The 27,656-nt window shown below is 44.8% G+C and overlaps 1 protein-coding gene across 1 annotated transcript in view; it reads right to left on the bottom strand.

Annotated features, from left to right (window-relative positions):
• The window catches only part of UBE4A (ubiquitination factor E4A), a 34,443-nt gene continuing 6,787 nt past the window's right edge, over positions 1–27,656 (bottom strand). Inside the window, 18 exon segments of the mRNA XM_061550931.1 lie at positions 1–4,379; positions 7,624–7,781; positions 9,868–10,015; positions 11,346–11,526; positions 13,972–14,146; positions 14,812–14,925; positions 15,186–15,286; positions 17,019–17,212; positions 17,528–17,660; positions 18,949–19,135; positions 19,863–20,007; positions 21,203–21,329; positions 22,559–22,715; positions 22,717–22,728; positions 23,186–23,347; positions 24,205–24,414; positions 25,237–25,439; positions 26,913–27,075. Of these exon segments, the coding sequence (XP_061406915.1) occupies positions 4,175–4,379; positions 7,624–7,781; positions 9,868–10,015; positions 11,346–11,526; positions 13,972–14,146; positions 14,812–14,925; positions 15,186–15,286; positions 17,019–17,212; positions 17,528–17,660; positions 18,949–19,135; positions 19,863–20,007; positions 21,203–21,329; positions 22,559–22,715; positions 22,717–22,728; positions 23,186–23,347; positions 24,205–24,414; positions 25,237–25,439; positions 26,913–27,075 (2,775 nt within the window). The 3' untranslated portion in view covers positions 1–4,174.

Genomic DNA, 27,656 nt, shown 5'->3' with positions numbered 1-27,656 from the left:
TGAGTCCATCGACAGCTTTATTACAGCAATCATTTGCACTTCCAGTTGTAATTACACTCAATACAAACACATCAGCATCTCAACCTGCTCTTCCAGATAATCGACCCTCAATTAAAACCCATGCAAATCTTAAAGCGAGAACAAAACCCCAAAGTGCTTCATGATTAGAAAAACTACATCTTTTATACTAAGCTGCAAAAAATGTGGTCCTGTTTGCAATGATTCTAAATCTTGAATGTGCACAAAAACGGGAAGCAAATGACATCACTTCCGTAAGTTAAAAACGAAATAGGAATATTAACTTGCACGTGTATGTATATGGAACAGATAAATGAGACTTGTATTCATTCTGGTTATCCCAACATTTCCATTATTAAACATGCGGATAAAGTGGTGCGTATTCAGCACGTGTCAACCATGGATTTGACGCCACTGGACACCGTCACAGCTCAGTGCTGTGCTCCCCGCGTCCGCGCCAGCCGTCTGGAACGCACTCGGCTGGGGGCTACCGCCTATGAGTGGACGGTCCAACGCAGCTCTGACAAGTTTCAAGAAGCATTTAAAAACACCGATGTTTAGCCGTGCTTTCGGAAGTGTCAAATTACAGCAGAAGTACAATAATTTGCATCCCAATAACCCACGAATGGTAATCATTTGTGGACTACTGTATTGGTGGTTTGCCACTGCTCCCCTTCACCAGCGGCAGATTGAAAAACCTTCACGGGCCGAAAAGTCATAAGCTGTCGAAGTAGGCAAGGACAACGAGTGAATGGAAAAAAGCTATTTTTTTGCAAAGAATGTTTTTTTATTAACACCACGTAAGATTAGGTGTTCTGATGTGACTTGTTGAGTCCGGATTAAAAGAGATTTTCGCTTTTTAAAAATCTCAAAATGAAAAAAAAAAACTTTAAAATAGACGCAAAAAACAGTTTTGCACCATTTTGGTCTTTGAAAAACATTGGAATCTGCAAATGTATCGTGCATTCAGCAGCTAATCACGTGCCACTCTTCCTCTACAATCGCAGATCAATGGAATCGCACGGCCAATTCCTCCCATAATCCACGGCACACCACATCGGCGCAGCATATTTTGTATCAAACTCCAGTGCACCGCACCCATATCAATGTGGACAAACCAGCAGACGCCTCAATCTTTGAAATTAGATTCAGATTATTACTATTATGAGTGTGTGGCAATGAGCTCTTGACAGTAAAATGCGAGGTGCATGCGCTTGTGCGAGTGAATGTGTGTTCGCAGCATATGATCAGGAAATAAATGACAATGTTTAATTATCATTAGAAGCATTTTTCTTCCAATACCATATTCAATATACTTATATACATAAACATTCCTCTTAAATTCTTAGCATTACACAACAATCTACTCTACAACAGATCAATGTGCAGTCAATTACACGCATGTCCACTTCCATTTAGTCTATACCAATATTGTCCTCTAATAGTTTTCTAGGAGTAAAATGAAAAATACAATGGAGAAATATTCATGTGTGCAAACACAAATCACACACATGTATGGTATGTACAATGTTCTAGTATAAATTATGTACATTATGGACTCCTAAGACCATGCAAATGAAGGTGAGAGTTGATATTTATTCCGATGTTTTAAAGCAGCCACATTAATAAACTAAGAACGGAAATAAAATTAATTCAAGAAAATTCAAATCAGGATCTGCAACATTCACGGCCGCTCTATCCGAATTAGACAGTCCATTATTTACTCAAACACAAATATATAAAAATTAGTCTAGTGAATGGCAACAAATAAAAATTCGACAAATATAAAGTCCTACTTCTAACAAACTCGGGTTACATTCACATAGTAAAATAAATACAAAAGTGAACATCAGCGAGTCTAATATGAATAGGGCCTTATAAATGCAATGCTAAATGTGGCGTGCTCATGAAACTCAGTCCAACAACCGCAATTAACTGCATTCCAATCTAGTGGGACCTGTACTGGGTACAGATACCAAATTCCACTTTGCCCCAGCGCACAACTCACCACTAACGCTCAGCCCTCAAAAGCAAGCAGTTTGTATGCATGTTGAACCTCTTTTGCACAACTAAACACAAAAAGCAGCTCTAAAGAAATGAGTGAGTCTGTGTCTATGTGAGCCGATGTGTCTCTGTGCGAGTCTACGTATGAACTCCTTTTGCACCGTACGTAGTAGTGCTAATCGCAGGTGCGGGGGAAGGACAACTAAACACAAAATGCAGTTCTAAACAAATGAGTTTTAAGTTTGTGCGAAGAGTCACTTGCGAGTTCCTTCACATTCTACGTTGGCTTCCCACTCCCGCATATTCCACACTCCAACCATGACGCGCGCTCACCGGCAGAAGTTGCCTTCGCAGTCCAATTAAGCCAAGGACCCACACGCACTCGTGTCTAAGCGGAATCGTGTGTACTACACCTACTAAGACAGAGGCAATAGAGTGACAACACATCGTTGAAATGTAAAAATAAATAAATGTAGATTTCTGAATGTCTTGAATAATAATCAGCTATTGTGGAATTTATTAATATTTATTTAGAAGAACAAACACAGATATGGGAGCTGTCAAAAGTTGCAAAAGCCTCGTGACTGTGTCAAACAGTAGCAAAGAAACCAAATAAAAAAGGTCATGGGGGGAAAGAAAAAAAAGTTGGGGTGCATTTATGTAGGCATCTATTGGTATGCTGGTGCTTTCCAACAACAAACTACCCGAAAACATGTTTACCATTAAAAAATTATTACTACAGTCCAAAGCAAGACTGAAGAGGCCGCTGTGTTTTTAAATGAGAAATATGAATAACGGCACTTTTGCTGAATAAAATCAACTTGTGGAGGAGAATCAAACACAAAGCAAGGAAAACAATGCGAGTCTCTATTCCAGATATTTTAACGTGCTTGTAGCCCTGCTGTATGCAAGGTCGTTTTCAAAGTTACTCCATACTTTTTGTTGCGTGTTGCTACTTTACAAATCAGGATTATTTCCCACATCGACGAGACTCATTAACTTCTGGATCACTTGCGTTACACTGGCAATGCTTCATCCAGCCCGTTAAAAGCCCTCGCGATGAAATTTCAACAGACTTGTAAAAGTTTGAGCAAAAATGTATTGAGCGGCGCCGTCACACACGGTGCCTCAATATAAAGCAGACGATCACCTACGGATATAGCCGGCATGTGTTCAGTGTTGATTTTGCAGATTTACACGCTCAAAAGCTTCTACACGGTGACATGCAGTATAAGTGGAAAATTTTTACTTGGCTCGATGCTGATTCACTATTCCAATTGTACGCCGCATTAGATTACACTTTAGAAGACAATAAACTTTCCATGTTGCACTTGCAGCAAGGCGTGTGTAAAGCTAGCTTCAGGAACTTAAACGTATAGCCATTTAAATATGTTACATAGAATTTTTAATAAAATCAAATGTTTTAGCAAATACATTTAATGATAATAATTTACAGCTCTTACTCAATTCATTGCTGGGTGAAAGCACTCCCGTACTCCGTCGATCATGGGGGATTGCTTGGCAATGCTGCACGACGCTGGTCAATGCGGATGATGAGGGAAGGTGAAAAGTTAAGTCGGGACCGGTTCACATATCACTCACCAAATATGTTAGTCATGTCCAGGAATCGGATCGCTGGGTCCAAGCCACCAATCCACCCGTGTTAGCAATTAATTATTATTGATAAATGCCTCGTGTCATATATTGCTATTTACACCCCCGTTATTTAATATTCTGAACTCGTTAAAACGGCTTTGTTTTTAACACAATTGCAAAGAGGGGCAGTTGTCTGCAATGCAAGGTGATGTGTTGCGTTACATAACCTCGCGGTCAGCGTTAGCCAAGGAAGGTGCTGCTTCTAAATTCTTCAACCCGTGATGTGGAATAAAGCCGATGCGAGCGCCGAGCATTCTGTCGAGGAAACTAAAAGGCTGCCCTGGTACGGTGTTCTGTTAAATTACATTGACACTCAAGCTATGGGTTGAATGGGTCACCCCTGCTGATAAAGCTTCACATTGTAGGTCAAGCAGTATCGTGGTTAGTTGCTAAGTCACACTTGGTAAATGTTATATTTGCTATAGTCACGGTCTGGCTTATTCCGGTTTGCTTTATAAATGTACATTGGATACACAGCAGGGGTAAGGAGGGGGGGTTAACTGGTCCCACTTGGCTGCTGTTCCTCCTGCTGCTGCTGTTCCTGCTGCTGCTGTTCCTGCTGCTGCTGTTCCTGCTGCTGCTGCTGCTGCTGCTGTTGCCTCCGCTGCTGCAGCCACTCCTGAATCTGGTCCCGGAGCTCCGTGTCGGGTTTCACTTGCTCCATAGTCAGGGGGCTGCGATTGAATGGGTCCGTGTGGTCACTGCGGGATGGTGTGGAATGGGAGGGCCAGGGTTAAGAGAAGGTTAATTAAACATTAACATGCCAGGAAAACCTAGCATCCAGCCGTCTCTGGATGCTGGGATAAAAAACCAGGCAAAACCAGAAAACCAAAAGCATTTGCAGTTTTCTCTCCTTAAGGCACCAGAATGCTTGCAATGCCATTTATTTACTTTAATGCTAATTTTGAACTCCATAGTATGGCTGTTTCCAGATCACATGAAGTTCAGTGGCTGTAACAAAAGTTGGCATAGGTTGCAGGTGTCTAATTGAGCAACTGAGTTTTTGACCTTGAAAAATGTGAGGTGTTCACCTGTACAGTGCATGCTATACAACAAAACGAGTCACGGTGCCTTTGCAGCTTCACTGCAAGAGCAATAAAGCATACCTTAAAAAAAGCCTTGTAGGATAGCAGATGTTGCAATGAGGCTTATGTTCTTTAGTTTTAAACAAAGAAGGGTGACCGCAGACTGGGCATAACCGTAGCGGCGATGATACAACATTTGCGCAAAGTTGACCTTGGAAAACTTCTCAAGTGAAAGCTGCGATCCAACCTGTGTTCCGACCCACATGCTCTCCTGTTCTCTTGATAACAAATGCTTGAAAATCAGCCAATGCTGTGCACTTTTTAGGATGCCATGTAACATTATATTCATTTCAGGAATGTTTACCCAAAGTGTTTTGTTGAATGTAAAATAATAATAATATAAAGGTAATACAGTGCCCTTCACAATGAGTCATCCCTAAGTGAAATATTAGATAACAGAGTTAGCTAAGCATCACCATCCAGTGGGGCTAAATAAAGAGCATAATTTTCGTATTATTATAAGTATAACCCTGCTTAGCCACTTAGATGGTAAGTAAAAAGTAATCAATATCCCACACTAGCCAGCCCATACTAGTCAGGCTGCACTAACTAGCCTGCACTAGCTAGCCCACACTAGCTAGCCGCACGAGCCAGGCTGCACTAACTAGCCCGCACTAACTAGCCCGCACTAACTACCCCGCACTAGCTAGCCCACACTAGCCAGGCTGCACTAACTAGCCCACACTAACTAGCCCACACTAACTAGCCCACACTAACTAGCCACACTAACTAGCCCACACTAACTACCCACACTAAGTACCCACACACACTACCCACACTAAGTACCCACACACACTACCCACACTAACTAGCCCGCACTAGCTAGCCCACACTAACCAGCCCACACTAACTACCCCGCACTAGCTAGCCCACACTAACTAGCCCACACTAACTAGCCCACACTAACCAGCCCACACTAACCAGCCCACACTAACTAGCCCACACTAACTAGCCCACACTAACTACCCACACTAAGTACCCACACTAACTAGCCACACTAACTAGCCCACACACACTACCCACACTAAGTACCCACACTAACTAGCCACACTAACTAGCCACACTAACTAGCCCACACTAACTACCCACACTAAGTACCCATACTAACTAGCCCGCACTAACTAGCCCACACTAACCAGCCCACACTAACCAGCCCACACTAACCAGCCCGCACTAACTAGCCCACACTAACTAGCCCACACTAACTAGCCCACACCAACTAGCCCACACTAACTAGCCCACACTAACCAGCCCACACTAACTACCCCGCACTAACTAGCCCGCACTAGCTAGCCCGCACTAGCTAGCCCGCACTAACTAGCCCACACTAACTAGCCCGCACTAACTAGCCCACACTAACTAGCCCACACTAACTAGCCCACACTAACTAGCCCACACTAACTACCCCGCACTAACTAGCCCGCACTAGCTAGCCCGCACTAGCTAGCCCGCACTAACTAACCCACACTAACCAGCCCACACTAACTAGCCCACACTAACTAGCCCGCACTAACTAACCCACACTAACTAGCCCACACTAACTAGCCCACACTGACTAGCCCACACTGACTAGCCCACACTAACTAGCCCACACTAACTAGTCCACACTAACTAGCCCACACTAACTAGCCCACACTAACTAGCCCACACTGACTAGCCCACACTAACTAGCCCACACTAACTAGTCCACACTAACTAGTCCACACTAACTAACCCACACTAACCAGCCCACACTAACTAGCCCACACTAACTAGCCCGCACTAACTAACCCACACTAACTAGCCCACACTAACTAGCCCACACTGACTAGCCCACACTGACTAGCCCACACTAACTAGCCCACACTAACTAGTCCACACTAACTAGCCCACACTAACTAGCCCACACTGACTAGCCCACACTAACTAGCCCACACTAACTAGCCCACACTAACTACCCCGCACTAACTAGCCCGCACTAGCTAGCCCGCACTAGCTAGCCCGCACGAACTAACCCACACTAACTAGCCCACACTAACTAGCCCACACTAACTAGCCCGCACTGACTAGCCCGCACTGACTAGCCCACACTAACTAGCCCACACTAGCTAGCCCACACTAACTAGCCCACACTAACCAGCCCACACTAGCTAGCCCACACTAACCAGCCCACACTAACTAGCCCACACTAACTAGCCCGCACTAACTAGCCCGCACTAGCTAGCCCGCACTAGCTAGCCCACACTAACTAGCCCACACTAACTAACCCACACTGACTAGCCACACACTAACTAGCCCACACTAACCAGCCCACACTAACCACCCCGCACTAACTAGCCCGCACTAGCTAGCCCGCACTAGCTAGCCCGCACTAACTAACCCACACTGACTAGCCACACACTAACTAGCCCACACTCGCTAACCAGGCTGCACTAGCCATCTGCCCGATGACGGCATTCCCATGCTGTGTTGGCTGTGAAGAGGTCTTCAACAGGCAATGGTTTGACAAAGGCTATAACATTTTATTACAGGGCTATATACAATCCAAAAGTATAAAGAGGTTAAGACTTGCACTAACAAGATGGAAACTACAGTGGTAAACTGCAATATTTACCAAATGAGAAAACAAAATAGAAAATAAGTATTTCAGCATAATTCCCAATGAAAACACAAAGAGTCCTTCAGGAGTTCCATAGCTTAGATCTCCAAAAAAAATCGCTTCATGCCAGAGGTCATAGTTTAACTTGGTGGACTAGTTCACGTATAACACAAACATAATAACCGTCACGCACACCGTGCAATGTGGGACATCAAGGTCAAAGCATAACCACGAGCCTCCGACACAGGCAGAGGGTTTGCGTTGTGTGCAGGACCCGCGCACCTGAGCAGGTGCCGTGCGATGGTGCAACGATCCAGGGTAACTCGCGATGACGGCAGCACGACGGGGTCCTGCATCAGCGTGCTCATGATGGGGTCCAGGAATTCGTCGGGCGCGTCTGCGTACGTCTCCTCCTCCTGCTGGTGCTGGTCGGCCAGAGACTGCGCGCGGGCACAGGGTTGTCCTCAGCTCAGAGGTCGCAAACGGGTTTTGATTCCTTACCCGTACCCGTACCCGGCCGCACCAGGGTCGCAAATGGGTACCCATACCCGGCCGGGTACAGGTAGCCGTATCCTACCCGTACCTGTACCCTACCCGAAATGAGTGACAAACGGTTACTCACCAGTGACTAACGGCCTACCCGTACCCGGCCGCACCAGGGTCGCAAACGGGTACCCGTACCCGGCCGGGTACGGGTAGCCGGGTATTGGGTAGGGTACGGGTATCGGGTACCTGGTTGCGACCTCTGCCTCAGCAAGGGCAATCGGGCAGCACCGACTACACAGCCCTGGTTTGAGAGGTCGATGGTTAACTTACGTGAAGAAGACGATTGCTTGCGTTGCTATCTACAGTACGTGGCTTTACCGAAAGACCCAAAGAGTATGTGAAGAGCTTGCGATTCCTCTCAGCACAGTTTACCCGGCTGAAATGGGTCCAACTCCCTACAATTGTTCATCTTTTGATTTCTTCTTGCCGTTCAGTGTCCTATTTACCCAAGGAGGAGGAGCAGCAGGAGGGTAGCCTGTGAGCCTTCTTCTACGTGTCCACATCATGCTACTTCCCTCCTGGCTCACTCAACCCAGAAGCAGTCTTTGGGATCCGATTATTTGTAACACTTCTTTGCTCAAAAATGTTTCTTGTTCATACCATTTCCAACGAGACAAACACCACCTGACGTCAAATATTTAACACTACCTGGTGACCAATGTCACATAACACCTGATGACTGTCATTATAAACCATCAGACAAACAATACTTAACACTATCAGTCAACTTGTATCCAACAGAAAACATTACCTGGTATCTGACTTTAAACACAACCCGACAATACACATTGAACACCAATTTACGATGAATATGAAACGCTATTGGACAATCGCTGTTTAGCAAAAACCAAAAATCCCTCCAGATAAGTAACCTGTTTATTGCACTACCATATACTGGCCATCTTGCATCTCTGAATATGGGAAGTCTCATACATATCATGCACTCTGTTGGATTCACGAAGCCATACCCATCACAGCCTTTAGCAATACATATCATTGTTTTTCCCCATCAATGCTTAACTTCCAGTATGAGAGTGCCAATGCATTCGCACAGCACCGGGGATGGGCCATCGTAGTGGGAATTTATTGCACGAGATAACAGCCGGTTTTATAGAACACTGGGTTTTTTCCGCCACAATGTAAATGACATTTAGAGGTGGCTTGGCAATGTAGTCAACATATGGATTAAAATAAACAACGGGGCGAGACACAGAACTGCTCAATAAAACTACAAAACTGCACTTTAACTTATAACACCAGCAGGTTTAAGCATCTTGTTCACTGTGCGATTCTTCTGATGTCTTACAATGCCTTCATGGGCTCACAAGTAGTACCGTCTCAAATATATTTTTAAATCTTCTTGGTTCTTTCGGTAAAGTCACATAGAAGGGAAATAATGAAATAATAAAAATAAACATAATAAAATACAATTCTCACGACGTTTCTGCCACAACGCAAGCAGCCGTCCTCCGACGTTTCGGCCACAACGCAAGCAGCCGTCCTCAGGTGAAGAGGACGGCTGCTTGCGTTGTGGCCAAAACGTCGTGAGAATTGTATTTTATTACGTTTATTTTTATTATTTTATTATTTCCCTTCTACGTGACTTTACCAAGAGAACCAAGAAGATGAATCCCTGCAGTCACGAAAGCTTTAAATCGATATTTTTAAATGTCCAAGTATGATTCCGCTCGTCATTGATATCATCGTTACCTAGAGCTGCATTTAAAACCAGGCGAGAACCCACGAAGACAAAAGTCTAATTTTTGCGGGGGAGAATGTGGGGTGCAAATAAAGTACAGTTAAAAATAACTCGGTGAGAAACTCCAGCAATAAGACGATAATACAAATCGACGAGAGAAAAAATTTTTTTCCAAAATAAACGAACAATAATTTCTCCAAAGCCAACTGTGAGGCAGGCATTCGAGGACTCTCCGTTGCGTTGCCATAATAACTGCAAAGCCTATATAGGCCCCACCGTACCTTGACCTTGTCGGCGAGGTTAACGAACGCGGTGATCATGTCGCTAGGCTTGTTGATGCGGGTGAGCACGCGCACCGTCTGCGCAAACAGCGTGGGCGAGTAGGAGCGCCCATCCCTCGGCACGGCCGCACAGAACGCTTCCTTCTCACTGCGAATGTCACAAGCGAACACAAACGATACATATTCACCGCTGCCCCCAATGTCTAGAGTTCACTCCTCTCTGGCCATCCACAACTGCTGACACCCCTTCCATTTATGGTCAAGACATCTCTCTTCTCCTCTGCCCACGACTGACCTGTTTCTCTATGAAGTATCTTCTTGCCCTCTCAGTCTCATAATCCTTCCAACACCATTAAAAACAACCTCAACTCCTCTGTTTCTCTTTCTTGCAAGAGATACAAATCCCCAACTGTACAGCACCTCAATGTGCATTTGCATTCATTTCAGCCCAATTGTATAGTATTCAAATTGTACTGTATTATTGTGCAATATGTAGGGCAGGGTACACTGGGTGCCCTGTCGCTGGGCATTCACACATTTCACGTGCGAGCATGGTGCTCGGGTCCACTGTTGCTGTCAGAGCAGATTAACTCAGACAAGACATGAAACTGAGGCCCTGAGATTGTCTCAAACAAGACATGAAACTGAGGCCCTGAGATTGTCTCAAACAAGACATGAAACTGAGGTCCTGTTACACTTCTTCAGAGAGAATAAGATTTCAAATATAAAATCAGTGAGCCAAAAAGTATTCTTTCCCTTTGATGGCTCGACAAAGGTGGCGAGATGTTAACTCTCCGCCGGGTATGCAGGAGGTCGTGGGTTCGATCCCGACCCCGACGTCTGTATATTTGGAGTTTGCCTGTTCTCCCATTGGTCGCGTGGATTTTTCTCCAGGTCCTCCGGTTTTTCCCTCCACATTTAGAATCAACATGAGTTTAGAGTATTTGGCTGCTATAAATTTCCACGTGATAAGCCACTTCTTTGAGCTGTCATTTGTGACCAGGTCACTTCTGAAAAATATCTATATAGCTAAGTGGGCCTAACCTGATAAAATACAAAATAATTTAGTTTATAGTTTAGTTTAGTTGTAAATGAGATCAATCCTTATAAATCAATGTCGCAAACAAGATACATTTTTCAAACAAGATCATTACAATTAAACATTGGTTAATGAAGTAAATATTCATATGAATCTTGACTCAACAAAGACACCACATTCTGTGCCTGAGACATAAGGAATTCCTTAAAGCCAAGTTTCTACAGGACAACAGTAAATATGAATGATCGATTATAGACAATAAAGGGCCAATTCATTGTTAATCTTAACGGACCTATGTCACAAACTAGAGCTCTGGTGACAAAACGCCTTACGAACGGGGTTGAGATATTTTTCACAAACTAATTCACGAGCATTTGTAGGCGAACAGGGTGGGTTAATCATTGGCCTGCCACCATATAGCCGCGAAAGTGCCACTGACCCCAGGTTCAGGTAGATGGTGCAGATGTCGGAGACCAGCTGGTGCGGCCGGAAGTCAAACTCGCTGAAGTCCTTGACCTTCAGGGCACCCATGCGCGGGCCGGCGAGGTGCTGCAGGAAGTGATTGAGCATAGCGATGACGCGGTCACAAAGCACCGGGTTCACGAACAGGGCCTTGATGTCTGTATGGGCAAGAAGGGGCCGTACACAGACAAGGGACAGACAGGAGAGGCAGCTTGTACCGTGATCAAGATAGCGCATACATCGAACCAGCATTACATTATTGGAACCTTCTTTGCCAGTAGCTAAATATGATAATTGGTTTTTTACCCTTTAATCTAGTGACAAAACTGACACCTTTTCTGCGCCTTTTGGCGTCATCTGGTCCAACACCATGTGAGACTAGGCTCTAAGAAAATCTGTCTCGGGTGTCGACCAATCAATTTCAAGGACAGTGCATACATTATGAGAGTTGTGTTTTTTTTGCATTCCGACCGCAGGTATTGTGGTCAATGCAAACATGACTCCTTGTAAAAAAAGGTGTCAGTTTTGTTGCCAGATAAAAGGGTAAAAAAACAATTATCAGCATTACATTCTTCAGTGAAGTGACAATCGGAAGGAACCAGCCTCTCCATAGGACAACTGTTGTTGGTTTGAAGTGGTAGCTATTGACTGGCTTAGCCAACAATTGATAAGAGATCTGAACTCGCAATGCTATGATTGCGAGTCAAGCGCTTTTCCAGTGACACCAGGCTGAATTCCAATTAACAGAACAAAAATCTTAAATACAAATTAATTCAGAAAACGATCATTCGTAAAACAACAAAAATACTTGCAAATTATAACATGCCCAGCCCAGAAATGATTCCCAACTGGAATATTTATATATAAGGAGCTCATAGAGATATATAAGCAATGTATCGAGAACTCCTTGTTGTAGATCGCTCCAACAATTCCAAGTGCCTGATTGTGATTCGAAAGTATTTTGTTCTCAATAACACGGCTTAAAAAATGTATGTCACAAACTGGTACACGCAGCCTTGGTAAGTATCTACAAAACCTGTTTAATTTTAGTATTTTTTACGAGTTGTATCCTCCTTTAAAGGATTGTTCACAAAACACCATGGTACTGATGACATTACCAGAGCATGCGATGCCAGACAGGGTTCGGAATGAGCGTATAGAGAGCGAGTGGAACACGCTCAATGGCAGGAGACCATTGGCTAGATCCATTCATTAGATGCAGTGGACTGTGTCTGTCCAGGCTGACCTACCTACTGTTCCTGCCTTCAATAACTTTTTCAACCAAGCAACATTTAAATACCAGCAGAGCCAGTGGAGGGGTGGGGTGGCACGTGCCCCCCCAATGATCCGATCGAAATCCCTAATTTTGACGGACTATTGGGGTTTATTAGTAATAAATCGGCATTTTGCGACCCCCACTGTTACTGTGTAGCATGTTATTACGTGCCAGGGACTCTATGAGATGATACGATAATAGTCTGAGTCCATAATTGGCAATAAGTAACGGCAAAGAAGTTATAAGTGACTCAGAATTGTGCGCAGTTGCGTATACAGTACACGACTTCCCTGAAGGCAAACACCTTCAGCGAGCGCGATGCCGATCACACACGGTTCGAATTCGACCCTCGATCGATGGCTGCGCAATCGCCACACACGCGTCGAATAAAAAGCAAGGGACTTACTTACTAACAACGCCTATCATTTTTCATTGCTGGAGGGGTTGCCCCCCCTACCTGAAAATCCTGGCTCCGCCATTAATTACCAGGTTACAACTCTGGTTCTGGGAATCAACAGGTCAGAAATAGCCAAGTGTGCCTGTTTGTGAAAGTGCTTCTGTAAAATGGAAAGTCACTAACCAAATTGGCCAATTTTTTTTATTTAATTTTACATGGTGAACCAGACTCTTGTATCTTTATTTATTTATTTGTTATATTACAGAGTGAAATCTGCGATTGAGAAGTGGTTGATTAGTTAGCACACATGAACCCGGCAATATGAGTCCAATTTCCACCCACGATGGACATTAGTGATCTCCCAACTGGTCCTGGGTGTGAACCCACAACATTTACAATTCAAGTACCGTGACGTTTCGCCGGTAATTACAACCAACCACATTAGGCGGCATCCAGATTTGTGGAGAAATCGTCCATTTTTGGTCTTAACAACACATTCATTAATAATAATAATAAACACATTTATACAGTAGTAAAATATGATCAAACACCCCCCCCTCCCACACCATGACTGGCAAAGCTTCGGTGAGGCCTTCATCCAGCTAAACATTGGCAAAAGAGCTGAAAATTATGATATATGATAATTGGTTTTTTACCCTTCTATCTGGCAACAAAACTGACACTTTTTTACAAGGAGTCATGTTTGCATAGACCGCAATACCTGCAGTCATAATACAAACAAAAGACCTAACTCTCATAATGTGCACTGTCCTTGAAGTTGATTGGTCCACACCCGAGACAGCTTTCCTTAGAGCCTAGTCTCACATGGGTTGGACCAGATGACGCCAAAAGGCGCACAACTCAAAGACACTTAAAAATCCAATTCCCCCAAGAATGGCTGGACAGATGACAGACATGTGGACGTGGTACCCTGAGTGAGGAATGCGAGCGTGCGGATTGTCTCGTTGGACATGATGTTGTGGAAGCGCGCCAGCTGCCCAAACATGTTGAGGCTGTTCTCCCGCTCGCGTCTCGCTGCGGGCTCATCACCGTCCCACTCGCCGCGCTCTCTCTCCAGCTGCAGCACCTTGATGCGGCTCAGATACTGCATTGCCACGCGTACGACACAGGGGCAATCGGTTTGAATTCCATGCTTTTGCCGAGAATCGCCCGAAAGGAAAATATTGCGACGCATCACGACAGACGGAGGGACGCATCGCGAACTCACGTCCACTGCGAACGTTCTCCCAGGGAGCAATTCACCACTGAATTTACAACTTAGACATCGATTTATACGTGGAGATAACTAAGCACTGCCGCTTTCCTTAAAACCAAGGGGAAATCTAAAAAATATACACTTTATTTCAAATGGGACATCAGTATAATCATGTCAGAGATTTATACTAAAAATAAAAAGGAGAAATAATTGTAGGTAAAGCACAGTGTACGTGTGTATGAGGGAGGAGTGGAGGCAGTTTTCAGGGCACTCAGCTACAAATCCAGTGACCTAATTCTATTCCCATCCATGGCCAACATCAGTGGTGAAAATGTGAGTCAGTCCTGGGCCTCCCCTAGGTCGACTCGGCATTCAACGTGAACCTGGTAGAGTTTGTAAACATCTGCACTGGGGAGACAAAGGCAACCAGGCATCCTAGCATGGGTTGTAGCAGCATCAATAGGTCTTTGCTAATAGCACTCGAAACAATTCTAGGCTATAAAGGGGATATTTGCCTTTGCGTGCGTTCGTGTTTTTTGGAGTGTTGGTCGTACCTGTATGGCCTCATCCAGTAAAAATATGGCATCGTTGAGCAGCAAGTTAAGGAATCGGAGGAAAAGGGGTGCATTCGTGGCGTCGATGTTCTGCAATGCCTGATTTGCCAGATCCTGCACACACACACACACGGAACGCGTTCATACTGAAGGTGACAGAAATACAAGCTGGCATTTTTTTTACGAGATAACTTAATGCAGCCTTTTGGGAATTACAATTGCGTAACAAGTGAGCACAAGGCAAGGCTAATAATGGTGGCGAGTTTGTAGTAGATGAAAAATACTCGTAAATTATGTTATGTTTCGGCCCGGGATAATCAGGGTAATGCTCAGCTGCAGCGCGGCTTTGTTTTTGTCTGGAGATTTGTACTGACCTTGATGCTGGCCCGGTAATCATCCTGACCCCACATGTACCGCAGAATTGGGTACATCGGTCGCCGGTAGTTAAACTTTTGCTCAAAATGGTGCGGGTCACCTGTTAATACAGCGTACAAAAAAAAAACAAGACACATTCTTTAACCATGTAAAATGTTAGAAAAAAGTGTTTGTGTGTTGTTGATCAGTTTTGCGTTTTCTGGCCGGAGTGGTCTTCCCATTCATAATTACTCTCCTGTTCTTCCACCTGCTATTACACATTATGGGCTGCACTATTCTACCCTGAGTTTCTCCAAGCAACTTGAACTCTGCCGGGCGTGGTGGCATCCACCTGTAACCTAGAGCTTTGGAGTCAAGGGTCGGTGGATCGTGGAGATTGTAAAATCCCCACATCGAGGTGGGCTTTTTTTACGTCTACCCCAAGTGCTTAATTTTTCAAATAAAAATGCAAAACACTCACAAGAAGAAATTAATCTAACATCCCAATAAAAGACCGACTCTCCAGAGAAAGTTTCCAGACCCTGGGAGGCTTTCCTGGATAAACGCAGGTTAACAGACGAACGTGCCCATCACACCCTTGTCTTTGTCTACACTCCGCTTGTCTCCCGCTTTGAGGCAGTGAGATGGCCCAGCGGTTGCACATTCACCATTTGAACCCTATGGCGGGACCCCGGAGTCCCGAATAAACGGAAGTCAAAATCGTAATGCATTTATTTATTTTTGGCGACTCCGTCCCACCGCGCACATAAACGCCGCGACCCAACTGGCGCGGATCGTTCTGTTGTCGTGTCGTCCAAGCGCAGCAGCGAGGTCGAATGCGCAGAACAGCTGAACAAGCGAATGTACTCCATGCTCGGGTATGGGCAGGATCATAAGTCTTGTTCAAAGCTGCTCAGACTGCCTACACGACTGAAGTCCTTTATTTGTTATAACGGTATGCCTAATACAGTGAAACTGCTCTTATCTTCATTATTATTTGTGACCTACCAATGTCTGCAGCCAGGCTCAATCGATGCCAATCCTATTACCTGCAGATATTTAACAGATGAGATGCATTGCACTGTTAATTCCTCCTGTTTGATAATACTTCTATTCTCCGTATGGATCTGTGCAGATAGGTTTTTTTTGCGGTTAAGCCAAAGTCCCCACACACCGCTCGTATCAATGCGGATAAGAGAAGCGGCGACCCACTGCTCTGTAGAGTAACATTGGTATAAACGCTTGTTACAATATGAACGGCGCATTGAAAACGCGTACTATTTTCTGTACTGTTTACAAAGTGTGTTAACAAATCCACACTGAGAAACACGATGATTGACAGAGGGGTGTAAATAATTTTTTCGATAGTGTATTTAAAATAGAGGTACTGCAGGTAAGTAGTTGTCAGTTTTAAAGGCATAGTTTAACAAGACAACACTTGCCACCATCCTTCAAACCCATTGTGGAAAAAGAGCAAAGTTTCTGTTTACATTATAATATGTTTACACGAGAGTCGGGGGCTTATGGGACCCCGGGGTCCCGCCATGAGGTTCATTTGTTGCAGACGTTTGTGGTTTGAATCCGGCAGGCCACCCTGGGTAATACTGCTGGTGTGTGAACCAGAAAATACACATGCTTCGCAGCGGACTTAAAAAATCCCGTGACGTCCTTTCCCAGGGTAGACGATCGTGTGATGGAGTTGTCTATACACACCTCAATTAATCAAATGAGATGACTCATAAATTGCCCTCCCCTCCCACAAAACAACTATGCTCTGAGGACACAAAGAACAAATGTATTAAATTATACTTATTCTTAGCGGAGGAACCTCGCAGGCCCAGTGTCACACTCACCGGTGAACTCGATGTCGACGAAGACGTTGAGAAGGGCGCAAGCGAGCCGGGCCGCGTGCGGATAAGTGGTGAAGGCCTGCTCGCGCCGCAGCGTGGGCACGGGCGGACCGGAGGGTGGCGTCGCCTCCTCGACGCGTGGCATCACGGCCTCCAGCACCTCGGCCAGGCGTGCTCGCAGGTGGGGGTTCCGCATACTGTGCATGCGGTGGTGCCACCGGGGGGCAGGGCAAATGAGCAAAAAAGGCAGTGGTGAGAGGCATGGTGGAGCAGGTTTTTTACCAAATCTTATCCGGATTATGCTCTCGGCGTCACGTCAGATCTCTTGCAGCGACATGTGGGTACATTTCGATTTAAAGCTTTCATGACTGCAGGGATTCATCTTCTTGGTTCTTTCGGTAAAGTCACGTAGAAGGGAAATAATAAAATAATAAAAATAAAACCTATTATTCTTTTATTATTTCCCTTCTACGTGACTTTACCGAAAGAACCAAGAAGATGTGGGTACATACCGATGAGTGCTGCCCATGAAGAGGGTGATGAGGTTGAGGAAGTCCTGTAGGGAGTCCCCAGTCTCCTCCAGCGTCGCTTCAGAAAACCTCCGCAGGAAGATGAGCAGGTCGGCCAGGTTGTCCACCAAGAACTCTGCAGCGCAAACCATCAAGCATGCAATATGGCATATATATATGTGGGAACACCACACAGGCATCTATACACAACATACAAACGAAGAGGCACATACACACAGAGAGAAACATAAATTAATCACTACATCAATATTGACAGCCACCTCAATTACTGACAATTAGTTTGTGGAAATAACGGCACTGCCAAAATTAACGCAATGTGAATTCCAGTTAAAAGTAGAATACAAATTGCTGATGAATATAGGTGGTAAATACGATTATAGTAATGTTAGTGTATGGTTCTCATGATTTTTAAGACACCTCGGAAGACGAACTTTGTGCACAAGCTATTTTTCTTATTTGTATTTCTTAGCCACCATCACTACCACCTGGACAGATCACGTTCTATACACACCTCACTCACTATGCGAGCTGGGCATAAAGGTTTTTTATTTCATCTAGACGATCTGAAATGCTTCGTGAAAATGCGAGAAATATTCACTATGCACTACAGAGTTTTACCACTAGATGTCAGACACGTCCCATTTAACAAAATGGCATTCTTTTATGATGATGAAATTAGTGTAATTCGATGTGTAAAATTGCAAAGTTATATGAGCGTTTCGAAGACGGTTTAGCAAAACATCACTGAGACCAAATAATATTTTGCGCTGGTATCATATTTTGTTTAAATATGACATACACTGACATGGAATAACACATTAAGCAGGCACAACACCACTTCCAGAGAAACTGCTGAACAGGTCAAAGCAGTCGTGAGATGTGATCAATTTAAAATGCTTAGTAAGAAATGGTTATTCCAACATCTCAAAGCGCAGTTCATGAATCGTGTATAACGATCTTAGAAAATCCCTGTATATCTGTATTATACGCCACTAGTAACAATCACTCTGAGAAATGTATTATGAACAGACACATTCAAATCAATCACAACCAAGATGTTGGCAAAACACTCGTATCTCAATATGATGTTTCATAATCACCATGGCGAACAAGTGGAGGTTTAGGCGAATGAAACTCACGTAATTAGATATTCATACTACCAAGTGTGTGTGCATGTGAATACAGTTTTACCAACTCATTCCAAACCGCTGCGCTTAATTCAATAATAATAGACGAAACCTTTTATGGACACCGTGTACAAAACAGCTGGACGGAGGGACCAACTGACATCATAAATGGTAATAATTAGTGGGACATTTGTGAAAGAAAGCTTGAGTGCTCATCGGATTCCTCCAGTCTAAAAATAAAGATTATGATTCTGACGTGCAGTCCCTGCAGCATACCCGGTGTGTGTTTGAGGAGGCTGCCCACCAACCCGGCGCTGCCCTCCGCATCGTTCTCGTCGGCAAACTGCACTTGGAGGTACTCTCCCGGCCGCCCCTCTCCCAGTGCGTACTGCACACAGAGCTCGGCAGTGGCGGCCTGAACGGCCAGGGAGTGGCCAAGTGCCTGTGGCTCAGTGAGGGCTGCCTGCAGTCAGAAAACACAGGGATGATGGGGGCGGAATACTCATAAAAAAATATACATTTTAACATCTAGGCATGTAAAAAATTCACTCCTCAAAGGTGATTGGATAAAGTCTCGCGATTCGGAGTTGTGGAATGGATTCAGGAATCAATTTCTTTTTGTCTCGGTAATGATCTGTTTTGCATGCCATCAGTTTAAATGCAACATGAGCATATGACTTGGATGTAATTCGCATACATCAATATTTTATTCTCTATATTTACAGTTCGATGCATCTATCATAATAATCGATGTTAATCAATGAACAGACAGCTTCCATGCAAATTGACAACCATAGCCTTTGGGGAAAATGGTATAGGGTAACAAACATTTGAATCAGACACGTGCAAGGAAAAGAACAGCTGCTGAAAAAGTTATTTAGGCAACAAGTATTAAGACGTATGATCACACTAAGTGAATGAAGGAAATTTTTATTCGAAAATGGTATTTGAGTTGGGGACAGATAGAGAAGACCATGAGGCAGGCCAATAAGGTGACCGAAAATAAGTAATCGAGGCCTTGAAAAAGAAAAGACGAGAGTGTGACATAGACAAATAGAGGATGAGAAGACAGGACCACACAGGGACGTGGCCCCGCAGACCGATTACGGTGATGATGATCATGAACACTGTCCAAGAGTACAACATGCTCAGGCTGCACCTGCGTTAGGGAATGTGTTGGGATGCCATGCCTTTAAACTCAGGTAGGCTGAGGTGGCGTGCTCAAAGCGCTCCTGCAGCCCAGCAGCGGCCGGTGACCCAACCGTCGTGGCGTCCTGCCAGGCGGCACGGAGCTGATGCAGAGCCCGATTCAGGTTGACCAGCTCACCGTGCATCCTGCCGCAAGAGGCACATCCAGTATTTACCCGCAAGTTTCTCTTTCTGTTCTTGGTTATTTCGGTAAAGTCAGGTAGAGAACAGGTCTGTCTCTCCTGAGGACGACTACTTGCGTTGTGGCCGAAACGTCGTGAAAATTATTTTATTATGTTTTATTTTTATTATTTTATTACTTCAATTCTACGTGACTTTACCGAAAGAACCAAGAAGATGAATCCCTGCAGTCACGAAAGCTTTAAATCGAAATTTTCTCTTTCTGCTTCACCGTAGTCTTTTGTATGTATTCCTCGTGTTGCCTACGTAAATATTAAACACAGTCATTCAAACGACAAGGAACTGAAAGGGAGAATTCAAGTCAACGATGCGAGAGGTGTGCTAGGTTGCTTAGGGGGCACATGTCATGGCAGAGCACTGAGCTGGCAGTGATGACACTTGGGTTTTAATCCAAGAAACCACCTCTAATTAAACCGGTTACCAATGTTCTTGGTTCTTTCGGTAAAGTCACGTAGAAGGGAAGTAATAAAATAACAAAAATAAAACATAATAAAATAAAATAATTCTCACGACGTTTCGGCGTTGACTTTACCGAAAGAACCAAGAAGATGAATCCCTGCAGTCACGAAAGCTTTAAATCGGTTACCAATGGTTGCCAAATAAACCACTAGATGACGTTTTTCACTGAGTTGAGCATATTTCATTTCTGAGGACTAAAAATGGATTGGTTCAATTGCTATGCAAAGAAGACTCGTTGGAGCACATTAAAGGTAGGGTAAGAGGCAATTGAAGAATTTGATCATTCATTGTGTCATGTTATCTTTCACAGGGCATCCTCCAACATGGAGTAATGCACTGTTTTCTGTAAAAGTTCTGAATGAAATTGTACTCCATTTTCTAATGCCATGATGCCGGTACCACAATTGGAATGTAATTGGGAATAAGAGACAAAATCACGAGAGAAACAATTAACTGCGTTTTCATGTTATTTTCTGCATAATAAAAAAAATACTCTGAAAAACAATTCAAATCTCCTTTAGTGGCATTTAGATGAAAAATACTGATACGCAGGAACACAGAAAGCTATACTGACAGCTTACTTAGCAGCGAGTAATACAGCAAACCAGCCACCCATCCAGCTAAATGCCCATGCTACCACTCTTGCGCGATATCCAACACTGTGTGCCCACGTGCGCACTACCTGTGGAAGCCAATACTGAGGGTCAGCTGTGCCATGATCAGCATCTCTGTGAGCAGGTTGTACGACTCGGCCAGATTCGCCATCTCGCCCGGGTCGCTTGGCACCAGGCATGTCTCCTTCTCGAGTCCTGTGAGCACACAACGGAAGCACCGGCCTATTAAAATAACCACCAATTTAGTAGCTGGGTGGCTCGGGAGGTCAGAGCACGGAGCTGGTGCCACTGAGATGCTGGGCTCTAATCAGAGGTCGCAATCGGGTACCCGATACCCGTACCCTACCCGATACCCGGGTATGGGTACCCGTTTGCGACCCTGGTGCGGCCGGGTACGGGTACGGGTAAAGAATCAAAACCCGTTTGTGACCTCTGGCTCTAATCCAGGCAAGCTGCCTCTGATTAAACTGGGTCCTTAAGTGGAGTGAGTTGATGGTCTGAGCCTGGTCACCAATGACTGCACAAAATATAACAGATCACAGTAATTTTGGTTCTGTGATTAATGTGCTTAAGGTCCAGCTCCGAGAAGTACAATATCTGCTTTGACTGTCTTGTGACAAACATTACTCTCTCAATGTGGTAGAGTGAGTGGGAAAGTGCTACTCTGTACTGAGAAGGCCAGGTCATTAGAAGTAAGGCCAGGTCACTTGAAGTGATCTCAGAGGTAGCTTCTGTGATATCTGTTTAAATGGACCTTTCTCTCATGCGAAGGGTTCCAATGTTCTGAGAGATCTGAATGGATACAAAACCTCAAAAGTTTCATTTATTAAAAGAAGTGAAAATTTTAATATTCCACCATGACCACTTGTGTAAAAAGTTATTTTATAATACAATCAATTTTTTCCTTCAACAGAGTAGCACTCCAGGTAAGAGTTTTGCATTTGTAATATATTTGATGGTTTACAAAAATGTAGAAACATTTACAACTGAAAGCAAGCTTTACAATATTGACGAGCTAAGTACACTGTGTCTGAAAGCCCAGAATAAGAGTGACTGCATCATGAAATAGAAGTGGGGTTCATGACATATTGCATAAAGTGTGTGTTTAGGCCATTCCATTTTAATAATTTCTCAAGATATGCTAAAATACATAACATTTTTTGGGGATGCATTTTCCAACTGAGTGCTTCCCATGTCAAGTGAAACCTCCAGAAGCTCTACTCTTTGGTTCTTTCGGTAAAGTCACGTAGTTAGAATCAAAATCAAACAAATCACGACGTTTCGATCGCAACACAAGCGACCGAAACGTCGTGATTTGTTTAATTTTATTTCTACCTACGTGACTTTACCGAAAGAACAAAAGAGTATGGATTCCTGCAGTCACGAAAGCTTCAACTCCAGAAGCTCCTTCCTCGCTCCCTCACCAGCCATGTGCACTCCACGTGCCGCACGCGCGGTCGGCTCCAGCGATCCCGCTGCACAATACGTGGGGTCGAAACCCAGCAACTTGGGAGAATGCGGGCGGCAGAACGGACGGCAGAGGCGTGCAAGGACACCGCCTAGGTTCAGCAGCATACCATCAGGAGGAGAAGCCCTGCAAAGACGTGAGGATGGTGGTCAGGAAGCTAGGTGACACGGCATGGTTTGTCAATTCTACCCCTTCATATCAGAAACTGCAGTCCCAACATTGAAAATTGACCAACTATTATGATAGGGTCAAAGATTTTGCAGATGAAAAAAATGTCCTTTGTTGTTATCCCTGTATATGAATCTAGAGCCTGACTGGTTATGATCTTAGCACCATGCGAGGTTCATAAGCAGCAAACTCAGTAATCTATTTAATCTCGTATTATTATTTTAATCTGAGCTAAATTGACCAAATAGAGGACGCTCGCCGCATAATAATACTCATGAAGTCTGAAGGACCCAAGTGGGAGCTCTTCTCCGAGTACTCGCACCGCAGACTCAATCAACCCTGTGGAGGCAAATTCATAGAGACGCACACAAACGTAACCCGGGCCTGCCACAGCGTGCCCCGTCACGTTGCGCACCTGATGGAAGAGGGCAGGCATCTGGCTGGCCCAGAGCTTGCGCCGGCCGGCATTGGCGCTCAAGCATCCGGCGAGCCAGGAAAGCAGCTCGTGCCGCGTCTCCGGGTTCTGCATGAGTGTCCGCAGCACCAGGCTCATCTGCTCTTGCAGGTGCGACATCAACTGCAGCACGAGCACGGTGAAAAACACAGTGATTATCATGCAGAAATGATGATGGAAATAGCAGTAGTAATGTTACATATATATAGGCACGTTCAAATACAAACATACGGATCCGGTGTTATGCGTAATAATGCACATAGCAATATTTCTGCATAGCTTGAGTTCGCGTAACATAACAAACACTCGTTCGTGGTGATGGGGTGGTCGTGTGATCCTTGAGGTCCATAAGAGGGCATTCCGCAATGTGTACCACTAAACTACTGTATGCAGTTTTCGTTTAAATAAAAACTAAGAAATGCTTTAAGTAGTTATCCCTTAAAGTGTATGTGCATCACAACGTGATGTATCGGGCCTGCACATTTCCTAAAAAAAACGAGTCATCCCTTGTTATACGGGAACTTAAAATACAAAATTTCGCTAAAACATAACTTCTAAATCAGGGAAGGTCCAAAGACGATTCTTCTACTTCCACCCATCGCTATTCTCAATTCCTTTATCTTTTCTATCTCCTGTTTGTCTATTTCCTTTCTCGAGCTCTTCGATTCAATTCCTGCGTTATACGTATGGTCTCCTATGGTTATGCTTGTTTGTGCTGGTTGTATAGATGTCATGTATCCTAATTATGTGCTTTCCTGTACCTAATGTTGTTTTTGAAAATACCAATTCTATTATATATTTTTTAATGCCCAAAGCATTATCTGCATGCACGCGCCCTGTGGGCACACAGTGTTGGATATTGCAAGAGTGGTAGCATGGGCATTTAGCTGGACTGGGTGGCTGGTCAGCTGTATTACTCGCTGCTAAGTAAGCTGTCAGTATAGCTTTCTGTGTTCCTGTGTATCAGTAGAAGCACGGACCTGGTGTATGTTGGTCTCCTGCATGTGCAGCTCGTGGGGGCCAATGCGCGTCGGGTTGGAGAAGTATGGCTGCTGCCCGACGCCCGAGGGGCCTGGGGGAGCGAAGGGGCTCAGGGGCAGGCAGGAGGGGCGCAGCACCGCACCCAGGATCGTGCCGTCGTACTGCGCGCCCTGCTGGCCATCCGCCACTGCCACGTGCCGCATCAGCACCTGCGCGCGCGCACACACGCACACACGCAGCGGTTAAATGTAGTTGGGCGAGTCCACCTGCATCTCTTCTACGTCCCCCTTGAGTGTCGCACAAAGATTGTCAGATATCTAGATCACCCCATTTCTTACTCGCAGGTTTTTTCGGTAAAGTCACGTAGGTAAAAAATAAATAATACTTGATACAGCAATTGTGCTGTGACGGTTCCACCTGAAGACAGAAGCTTGTGTTGCCTCCGAAACGTCGTGATTTATTATTTTATTTATATTATTTCTTCTATCATTTTTATTATTTATTTATTATTACTTATTTTTCCCCTACGTGACTTTACCGAAAAAACCTAAGAGTATGAATCCTTGCAGTCACGAAAGCTTCAAATCTAGAACCCCATATCTTATACACAAAGCCAAACAAATGTTGCATTGTAGCACGTGCTGACACGTGTGGCATGACCTGACTGAAAGATGAAAAAAAAGATGTGGTCATTTTATCACAATGCATGCGTGGAAAACACCACAAAAAAATGAACGAGAAGGAGGCATGCCTTCAAAAGTACACGTTGCTCGCGTAATGCAATCTGTTACATTAAGCACATGTTCTAATAGCATAACGGCCTGTGCTTGTTATAACAAAGCATTTTGTATGATTCACAATCCAAATCTTTATTTTAAATCATCTTTGCCGCAGTTGCATCCATTTTTATAGTAACGCTGCGTTCACACGCAACAATATGCCCGCCGTGCATCTGCACAACTGTGTGCGTGACCACGTTGCGCACACACCGCACACAACCGCAAGCTTGCCCAGCCCCACCGCGCGCACACCTTGGCCAACTCGGGGTGCGCTACCCAGGCGCTGAGCGCCGCCAAGCAGCGCGGCAGGGCTGGTCCCTCCAGACGCGTCGTCTCCAGCTGCCCCCGCAGCACGTCCAGCGCTGGCCAAAAGGCGTCTTCCAGGGAGTCGCCCTCGGTGACCATCGCCGACAGAACCGCCTGCATGAACTCAGCCCCCTCGCCTAGCTCCCCACCTGGGGATCGGCGAATTACACACAGCCGGGGGGGGGGGTGTATTAGATCATCTCCCCCTGATTGTATACATGACTGATTTCCACCCGCATTTGAAGTTCATACAAATTTTAGATGAGCCGTTCGAAATAAACCCAATATGTTGGTTTGTAAAAGTGTATCTTACAGATGTTCTTCTGCTCATTGCCACATCAGAGAACTTTGTAAAAGTGTGGTATGTTGAAATTTACTACCCCGGAAGATAAAAATGTAGTTTGTTCCATGCGTGCAGGATTTTGTCATGGAGAGAAATGACCCTACAATGTTCTCCATCGTTTTTTACGCAGAGATCTGCAAAGCCAATTCCCAGTCACGTTATCAAACGTAGAAAGCATCTGTGTCTGCCCTCACTACCCTGCCTCTACATATATTAGCTAAACACTTAATTATCGTCTTCTTGGTTCTTTCGTTAAAGTCACGTAGAAGGGAAGTAATTTTATTATTTTATTACTTCCCTTCTACGTGACTTTACCGAAAGAACCAAGAAGATGAATCCCTGCAGTCACGAAAGCTTTAAATCGAAACTTAATTATCGGTTTCATACTAAATTATTAATGTTACAGCTATAACCATCTTAGTTTATTATGAGGGCAGTGAAGGAAAATTATACGCAACTCACTTGCTTTAATCTACAAGTTATTCATTTACCAGGTAAATCCTGCTGAGCTAATAGCTCTTTTCAAAGGTGACCTGGCCACAAACGGTCATCCAAGTGGCTTATATCATGTGGCGATTCATAGTTGCAGTAAATTAAGCTAAATGTATGTTTCCCAATGTGGATGGCAAAACCGGAGGACTCAAGAGAAAAATCAACGCGACCATGAGGAAAACACAGAAACTCCAAACACGCAGGCGACAGGGCAGGGGTCGAACCCATATATTATTGTGCACCAGGCAAGGAACGTAACACCTTGCCACCCTTTAGATCGATATTCCAATCGTGCAAATTTCACCATGCCACACAATGAAGGAATGTTACATTGGGAATTCTTGCAGCTAGCAGTGCATCACCCTGTTTCAAAGAACAGCCCTGAAAAGATGATGTCATAGAACAAATTCTAAAGTCACTTCAAAAGACATTCATCCTCAATAGGGTCCCAAGGCAGAGCCTTCAATTGTCCTGCGTTCGTTGTATGCCAAGCAAACAGAAGATATGTTAATCTTCAGTGCTGGAAAACAGCCAAATAAGTGAAAAAATACAAACTTAATCAAATGTTTTTGTTCAGCCATTGTTTACCAGGCTGACAACCATCAACGCACAGCACTTGACAACCCTGTACAATCACAAGCGACTGTCTCGATTTCTAGCCCGGGATTTCTCAGCGGTGCCGGGGCCAATGCTCCCGACACGCTGTTTAGCACCCCCTGCAGCCAACTGGCCACCGCTCCGCTGTTGTAATTTGAAACGGAATTTTTTTTTTACAGTTTACACTCGCCGGGGGTGACAGACGCAGAGTCGGCCAGCAGTTCCAGCAGCTGGGCATGCGTGTCCGTGTCAGGGTAGATTTCTGGCGTCAGCAGGCTCGTTCGCGCGTTGGACACGCAGAGATTGCGGCACTGAACCACGGAGCCAAGCAAGTGCTCCGGGACTTTGGCCAGCTGGAGAAGCAAAGACAAGACAAAGTGCCCCATATAACCTTAACAAACTGTTGGCGCAAGTGTTGTTCGCAAGCACCTACAGTATAAAGGCCAACACAGCACACAAGCGGGTGGGGTGGCCCAGCCCCACACCCGGCCATCTTTATCTCCCCAGTGGCGATGTTTACACATTGCACCAGGTTGTCATTTAAGGCTGAGGCGACCTAGGGGAGGCCCCGGACCGTCACTGGTGTTGACCGCGAGCGGGAATCGAACTCAGGTCGTCAGCTTCGAAGCGCAATGCACTAACGACTGGACTACCGCAACCAAAGTTGGAGAAGCAAACGCACACAAAACACACCAGGAGGGCTCCACCCCCACCCCGCGCCTCCCGCCACCACCGCTAATTTTGTGTGCGTATAGACTCGCGTGTGAAACCTGCCTTCAAGAGCGGGGTCGCTTTTTTTTTGCTTGTCTCATGTTCATTAAAAGCTGTGAGACAATAAAACTCCATTGTGTCTGTGCTTACGCCCAAGAGGTAAATCTGGCTTTGCGGGGTGTCCTGTTCCCTTTCAATCAAACAAAAATATTTGTATATTCAT

The sequence above is a fragment of the Lethenteron reissneri genome, chromosome 13, assembly GCF_015708825.2.
Source record: "Lethenteron reissneri isolate LAM-NWPU_2019-01 chromosome 13, ASM1570882v1, whole genome shotgun sequence".
Taxonomy (NCBI): domain Eukaryota; kingdom Metazoa; phylum Chordata; class Hyperoartia; order Petromyzontiformes; family Petromyzontidae; genus Lethenteron; species Lethenteron reissneri.
The sequence above is the reverse complement of the archived record's forward strand: the minus strand, read 5'-3'. Positions and strand labels throughout refer to the sequence as shown.